The 8,300-nt window shown below is 39.4% G+C and overlaps 1 protein-coding gene across 19 annotated transcripts in view; it reads right to left on the bottom strand.

The window, feature by feature from the left end:
* Positions 1-2,905: 2,905 nt before the first annotated feature.
* The window catches only part of LOC139386606 (disco-interacting protein 2 homolog C-like), a 243,132-nt gene continuing 237,737 nt past the window's right edge, over positions 2,906-8,300 (bottom strand). For 16 of the 19 annotated variants that reach the window (XM_071132301.1, XM_071132293.1, XM_071132298.1 and 13 more), the window contains 4 exons: positions 8,139-8,213; positions 7,234-7,408; positions 6,996-7,119; positions 4,534-6,485 (listed from right to left, as the gene is read on the bottom strand). In XM_071132301.1, the coding sequence (XP_070988402.1) occupies positions 6,233-6,485; positions 6,996-7,119; positions 7,234-7,408; positions 8,139-8,213 (627 nt within the window). In that variant the 3' untranslated portion in view covers positions 4,534-6,232. Of the gene's footprint in view, positions 6,486-6,995; positions 7,120-7,233; positions 7,409-8,138; positions 8,214-8,300 lie in introns of those variants that run through there. The other 3 variants (XM_071132302.1, XR_011629081.1, XR_011629082.1) reach the window with 3 other exon arrangements.

The raw sequence follows: 8,300 nt of genomic DNA, 5'->3' as shown, positions 1-8,300 counted from the left end.
TTCTCTCCCTGTCTCATGGTGTTAACAAAATCATATTCTGTTTGTCATGGTTGCACATGTAAATAAACTGGTTCCTTTACACCATGTCATTCTAATGCGATTAAAGGCAACACACACTGATGGTGCATTCTAATGGAAGTTATTAACAATGCTGAGGTTTGCAAGTAGTTCACCACTGGCACGCTGCAGGCAGTAGTTAACTCATCTGCCCTCTATTAGTAAGGCTAAGAGAGAGGACCAATGTAATTGGGAATCAGATTAAGCTGTTGATATGTTGCCTTGAAAACCAGTAGACCCCTGCAGTTCTTCTTAACTGGTCAACTGTCTATCTATTACTGAGGTGAGTATCACTGTCCAGACCTCAACCACTCCTCTTAACACAAATGTTTGGTCTTCATTGTTTCGAAAACTTTGTCTGCACTTTGGAAAGTGTTGTTGCATAGGACTTAAATTCCGATCTGATAATTGTATTGGTTTACTGATAGAGGATGTGTTAATTAGTTATTTTGATGTCATTCACGTTTTAAAGTATTTCTGGAAACTTGCATGAGTACGATGTGCATATTATGTTCCTTTTTTCTCTCATTTTAAAAGAGCGTTGTACTTCCTGAAAATGATGCAATATGACCATTATTTTCCCTTCAAATTGCATTCTAGCAAATTCTCACTATTTTCTGTCGAGAAAAGGGTAACGTCTCACACATGACTACATCTAAAAACGTCCCCCCCTGTCCATATGTACACTGTTAATCGTGGCTTAAAGGTCGACTTTGGGCACGAAAAATGGTCCGTCTCGTTCTCAATTTTCAAACAGAAATGGGGTGTACTTTGGTTTATCGACGTCATTCCAACGTAGCTAGTTCGTTAGCTAAACTTGTCACTAGCCAATAACTTATCCAGTATGTGTTGACGTCATTTCACAGGATTTGTTTTTAGACAGAAGCTGTAGACGTCGGTAAGACTTGGCATTTCTGAAGCCAAACAATTTTGAACGTGCATTGATCAGTTATACAGTTTTAAAGTGTTTATTTTTGTCCAAGGTCGACCTTTAAAATGTTCTATGCTACTGGCATTTTAACGCTTTAGCTAGCAATATGTATATAAATATATTCTATGTGCTAACATGGAGAATAAATGTATCAAAAAGTTCCTGTAGTTGAGTATTCATTTATGTCCATCTGAGGGTATTTTAGGGCTCTATTCAATCTATCACTCAAGCGTTACAGATTGAGTGGTTAGAAATGTACAGGTAATTTCTGATTGACCCAACATATTGCTGGGTGTACCGTGAATGCAGTCTTCGCTGACGCGGGAACATTGCCTTTAAATTTCAATAACGCGGAACTTCCATGATATGGATTGAAGTAACTAAGGGGCCCTGGTCAGAAGTAGTTCACTAAATGAATAAATGGGTGCCATTTGGGTTGAAACCTGAGAAATATCTAAAAGTTTCCAGGGTAAGACAGAAAAATATTTTTCTTGAACTTCAAAGTACTTTTTGGATCAGTAAAACTGTTTGCTGTGCAAAAAAAAATATTTTCAAACATACTTTTTCTCATATTGTTGGCCTTACCATAGGCTGGGATTCAATCCGATCAATGGTAGATCCCTGTAAGTGTGCTTGACATTTACAGGTCCTTTTCAATTGAACCGACATGAATGTTTACCGTGAAAGGGCAATCCGGTTGAATCCCGGCCCTAATTCTTGAAAAAGGCAGGTAGTGTCAACACTAAATTAATGGTTGTGATTATAGGATGTGAAAAACATTACTTCCATATATCCAACGTTGGTGAAAATGAGAGTTCGCCAAAGACATGATTCAAATGAGTAATTTGTTTCACTTTCACCGCGATGAAAGACTTTGGGCTGGATTCATTCCATATCGAGAAAGATCCTCGTAAAACATGTTAAGGTAATTTCCTATTGGGCCGACATATGCAGCGTTTACCGTGAATGCAGTCACTGCGGACACGAACATCGCCTTTAAATTGAATTCAAACTAAAGCAGCCCCTTCTCGCACTTGAATGAACCTGCGCAAGCCTTATCAGTTTCCCAAAACAGTATCCAAACACGGAACCCAGACTGGCTGCGCGCGTGCGTCATCGTGCATAAATATATTTTGTCCTCCCACACCAAACGCGATCACGACACGCAGGTTAATTAAATATCAAAACAAACTCTGAACCAATTACATTAATTTGGGGACAGGTCGAAAAGCATGAACTTTATGGCAATTTAGCTAGCAAATTTGTCCTAGATTATAAACATTGAGTTATTTTACCTGAAATGCACGGAGGTCCTCTACTCAGACAATTAATCCACACATAAAACGATCAACTGAATCATTTCTAGTCATCTCTCTTCCTTCCAGGCTTTTCCTTCTCTTGATTCTATATTGCGATTGGCCAATGAAGAGATGGGAGAGGCAGGACTTGCAGCTCGATCTGCGTCAGAAATAGAACTGACTTATTTTTTAGCCCTTGGCAAACGCAGACACTCCTTGGTGTGCATGAGCAGTGTGGGTGCAATAATTTAATATATATTTCTACATTTATTTTGCAACGGGAGCGGTGTAGTGGCCTGTAACACCCTGACTACACCGCTTGCGCAAATAAATCTATAATCTTCAATTATTGTACCCACACTGCTGGCGTGCACCAACGAGCATCTGCATTGCGAAGGGCTAAAATAGAAGTCAAGTTCTATTTGTGAAGCGTGCTGCAAATCCTGCCTCCCATCTCCTCATGCCTCTCCCATCTCCTCACTCCCACGAACACATTGCTTTTAAAAGCTGCGATATAATAAAATCCCGGCCTTAATTGTATTTGTTTTCAGCCACCAACAGTATTTACATTCAACCATGCAAACTTGCTCACAGGTGAGTTCTAGATTTCCAATCCAGCTGTTTTCTTCATACCGAAAAATGTTTTATTTGAAGATAAATGTTCCCAAACATGTAGATACAGTAGGCCTAAGACTTTCTTCTGGAAATAAATTAACTGAATAACCACTAAAAGCAAACATGTAAACCTATTCCCAAAATTAGGACTTCATTACAAAAATATGTCAAAATCCCAAATATAAGGAGCCTATTTAAATCTGTCAAAATATACTACATGAATTAGAAAGACTATATTGTGCTACTTCCATAAATGCTCCAATGTGCAAACACTGAAATAGTTATTCTTGTAACTTATACCATGACATTGTTGAATACTTGTTTCTGATTGGCTTGAAGGGCATTCTAGAGCGTGCATTATTTCCCTATTACGCATGGTATAATTCAATGGCTGTAGTTCATTACATGTTCTATGTTTGATCTGCTTTTAAAAGCAAAAGTTGAATTTAAAACATTTCCCATTGTTAAATCGATTTTCATAACAGCAAGCTAGGACTGATGGTTTGTTAGCTAACTAGCAAGTATGTTTGTTTGGTTACTACTACTAACTTGCTAGCTACTTCAGTGGATGTTGAAACATTTGTACCTGCAAATTAACACATTTTTGCAGCGGTATAAAAAGGGATAATCAACATGAGGCTCTGCATTCTCTGTAAAATAATGCAACGCCGCTAGCACATTGTGCTCATCGTTCACTATTTTCCATAGAACGCATAGCCCCTCGATTATCCCTTACATATTTCACTACACGCAAACAAATATATGCATGTATGAAAGTTGCCATAGTTGATGGATTTTGTAATACATTTTGAAAACCGTAATACATATCTTCAGATTAGATATTCATATGGGTAGACCTGTGTAAACCTTTTCACAATAGGAATGGCTCAGATCTATACCTCTTTAATGAAAGCCACCAAATATCAGCAGTGTACCAGATGAATTTGCAACAAGTAGATTTACAGCACTGCGACAAGTATAGGATGGGACAATTATCATTTTTCAATGAACAGCTATGAAACAGTATAAACGTTTGTCTCAACCGAGGGCTATGAGCTTAGCACACACTCATCTGTTACTTTGTAAATCTCTAGAAACAGTTCACTAATGTTTGTGAGTAGAATGCATTGCCTCTGTTGAGATAAGCCTTTCAAAATAAAACAAGTGGCAAAACATTATATAGTTCAGATGTGCACAGACTGCGCTGTTGAGGCTGGCTGACTCAGTATTTGTTATTTCGCATCAATCATTCTTGGTTCAATATCTTTTTAAAGTCGTAATAGAGCAAACTGATTGATTGATGGCTTTGATTCATTATACATCACACTACCATAGAAGATATGGAAAACTTGCTATGTAATGTGTGTATGAACAAAGTTAACAAAACCCAAAATCTCATATGTAACATATCAAATTAGCTTGGGCATATGATAGAATTACATTGAGATGCAACCTCTGAAACAGCAGGTAGGTAGCCTAACAGTTAAGAGCGTTGGGCCCATAACCAAAAGGTCGCTGGTTTGAATCCCGAGCCGACCAGTTAACATCTGTCAATGTGCCCTTTAGCAGGGCACTTAACCCTAATTGCTCTGCTAAAATTTAAACACAGAGTACTGCTGCAATAAACAAACATTTTATAGTCAAAATCATTGAAATATTTTTTTAATTGAAAGACTTATGCCAACTCAGTTCAGACATTTTTTTATTAAAAAAAAAAGTCAGGGTCATTCTTGCCAATAAAAAGAATGCTGTGTAGATACTAGAAAGTGCTTTTAAAGATTCTAATGTGTTGAACTAAAACATTCTTAGCCATGAACTTTACCGTCAAATCTTGTATGTTTCCACATAGATTTAAGGGTTCACTCTCCCCCAAAACTGCTCTTCCACCTTATGATAGTTACCTCAAGATGTATTCCTCTAAAGGGTTTCCGTAAAAATGTTGTCTTGTACTTTTTCCCCTCTGACATCAATATAGGAGCCCTGATTGGTCTCTCAATGTAAAAATATTAAGGACTAAACTTTTTATTCAAATCTGGTGAAGATCTCCAACCTGTTGTTTCAGAAACAAGTGTTTGACATGCCAGCACAAAGACATACTCATCATCACTCCCGCCAGAGGCGTTTGTACCATCATCCTTCTCACAGACATTTCTCAAAAAGTGCTTTTGATCCTTTCAGAGCTGTTCTTTGTCTCTGAAATGCAGTACTTCTCAACTTGCATGATGTCTGACGTACACAGAGCTGAAGATGTTGCGTTGTTTGAAGGACATAAAGGGGATGACTATAAGGATTCAGACTGTCCTCTCAATAACTGCACACATTTTCCTTGGTGAATCCTAGGTCTTTTTAATTAATATAGATCTATATTTGATATACTTGATGTGATACTAGTATTCACTCAAGATAATACAATGCTTTGTTTTTATATTAGCAAATATTCAAGATTAAAACATTCTTGAATGTCCTCTCTCATATACTTCTAAAGTGAACAAAATAAATTAAAATCAGTTTTTGTACATACTTACATGATATGAAATAACATAGTGTTTTCCTTCAATTGAAGTATAATGATATTGAACATGACAACTGAGTAAAAGGCTGCTGTAGTTGAAATAATCACACTGGTTTCTCACTGGTTTCCCTTGTAGTTGAAATAATCACACTGGTTTCTCACTGGTTTCCCTTGTAGTTGAAATAATCACACTGGTTTCTCACTGGTTTCCCTTGTAGTTGGGACAGTTGTCACAGAAAAATAAATGTTAGCACAGAACTAAAAACGTAATTGTAAAAAAAAAATTAAAAAAAACAATATATTGTACCTCATATTGTAAAGTTCAAGCACAAAATTGATATGTCCTGTATCAAAACATATCTGTATTTGTAATGACTGATATAAAAAAAGGTCAACATAAAATACCATTTGCCACAGCTTGTAAATATTCTTAAAAAATACCCTAACCTCTTAGAGGGCAGATTTTAAAAAACGAGCGACTTCAGCAATACGTAACATGAAAATATATACACACTTAAAGCAATAACCAAAAAAGCTTAAATCTAATAAACTAGACTGGCACTCATCACCGACACACAGAGCTCCTTCCATTCCAATCTTTCACTACACTAACCAGTCTCCTGTTCCTGACAATTCTAGGCGTTTTTGTTTTGAACTAGCGACAACGTCCCACAAACTAGGCGAGCGCCTGGGTCCAGGACTCACGTCCTCTCCCCCTCCTCAGAGACCAGAGGTCCTGTTGCATTGCAGTATGTACATAAAGCTCGGCCCGTTGGTTCAATGCCTTGTCTATGGTCTAGTAGGTCTCCAGCTGGCAGGCTACATGTTATAGGCCACGTAGATGGGGTCCAGCTGGTCGGCCAGGAAGCCGTCCCGGAGGTGCATCCTCTGCTTCTCCCCCCGGGAGTTGATGGGGATGACCCCGATGTCCACCACCACCACCACTCCCACGATCAGGTAGTGTTCCTCCAGAACCACGTTGGTCACCAGGGGCACCAGGTCCAGGGCCTCCTGCTCCGACCCATCCAGCTCCACCACCACCACCAGGAGGTTGGTCCACGTGAACACCGCACTGCAAGGGAGAGACAGACAGGTAGTCAGGTTCAGTCAGTTTAAACAACATGAGCTACTGGTCTGAGCTCCAACACCAGGAGGTTGATACATGTGAACACTGCAACAACAAACCGTATAAGTAGGTACTGTGCATGTTGTAAGTTAGCTACTCACTCTGGCATTTCAACAAACAGTAAGTCAATCTAGGGCATTTCAACTGCTCACCATTAACAACTTGTAATTGAACATAATCAGCTTGATATTTGAACAGAAAATAATTTGGTAAAATGCCCCTACTGCATGTGTTTGTCCTGATTTGATATATACAATAGGCTGATCAGATCCTTCTATACATCTGACCTGTATATAGTTAACAAACGTTTTTCTGCATCGTACTGGCCGCGTACTTGCTTTCTCTCTTGGATAAAATGTCCCGAAAACGTTGAGCTACACCAGAACCACAAATCCCCAAGCTACTGTATTTTATCAGGATGCTTATCATATAGCCTTATGAAGTTACAGTCATCACCATTCTGTGATGCTCTTATGCGTCCTGATAACGGAGGTCTCGATGTCGATGGGGTGGTACCTCATTCCCCTCAGCTCCATGGCCTCATCCAACGCCCCCACCACGTACAGGGCATCGTGTCGCTCTGCACACACACACACACAAACATAATAACAAACTGCTGCTACTGGATGTGAAGCTCACCTGTGAAAGTATGCATGATAAGTACATTTGGTAATGAAGGGAACACGTAGCTTACCCCCGCTGGCATCAGTCAGTTCGGTCCTCCTGAGGAAGCCCAGGTATCCGGTGCGGGCCCAGATTGTCTGTGTGTCTCCAAAGCTCAGACGGGAGGTAAAGTGGTCTGACTGCAGGGCCTCGTCTCCATACACTGTGAAGTAGCCGCTGGCATTGTGTCCACTGCACACCCAGATCTGTGGGCAGGACAGCAATTCAATGTTTTAAATCATGCTTTTTACGTGAGATCCTCTGGGGATCCAATCCATGTCTAGTTGTATGATTGTTTACCCAAATTAATTCAGAACAACGCAGCCCTTAAACTTACAGGACCGCTGGACGTATCGCTAAAATCAAACATGTTATAGTGGGTCTGTGTCCAGACCAATCCAGTGACAAATGTGTACTTTTAGACCAATTACATAACACTTACTGATCTTAGAACATTACACTGGATATCTAAGATGCTCCTTAAAGGGAGCCCACCATCAACAACATCTGTGAACATGGTGTGTTTCTATGTTTTGTAGTAAAACAGAGAAGAAGACAGTGTTCCCAATGACATCATCGTGTGCATCCTGTGATTTGAACCAATGGAATTGCCTACTAATTGGTTGATGAGGTCATTGGTTAAACCATCTTCCGCTATATATTTTACTACAAAACATAGAAACGCCCCATTTTCACAGATGTTGATGTTGGGATGGTGCTGGAATATGAAGTTTAAAAATTGTGAAATTTCCCTTTAACATCAAGTGAGACTGAAGTTATGTGGGCTGACTCTTGAAGCACACAGAGAGAGACTATTGTAGTTTAGTCTAATGAGAGAGTGAATATCTAATGAGCTATGACACTTAAGTACAGAGAGAGACTATTGTAGCCCAATTTATTGTAGCTTGTATTGAGTTTAATTATTTCTCAACCAACCTCTCCAAGATGCGAGTCTCCCAGCGGTCCCTTGGTCTCCGGGTTAGCGATGATAATTCGAACCCCAGGTAGAATCTGATGGCATTAAGGAAGAGACGATTAGTGCTTTCATCTCTCCACTCCTCTCTCCTTTCAGAGAGGCCATTTATGTAACTGATTTAC

Source organism: Oncorhynchus clarkii, chromosome 28 (assembly GCF_045791955.1).
Source record: "Oncorhynchus clarkii lewisi isolate Uvic-CL-2024 chromosome 28, UVic_Ocla_1.0, whole genome shotgun sequence".
Taxonomy (NCBI): domain Eukaryota; kingdom Metazoa; phylum Chordata; class Actinopteri; order Salmoniformes; family Salmonidae; genus Oncorhynchus; species Oncorhynchus clarkii.
This window is presented reverse-complemented; position numbering and strand designations above follow the sequence as displayed.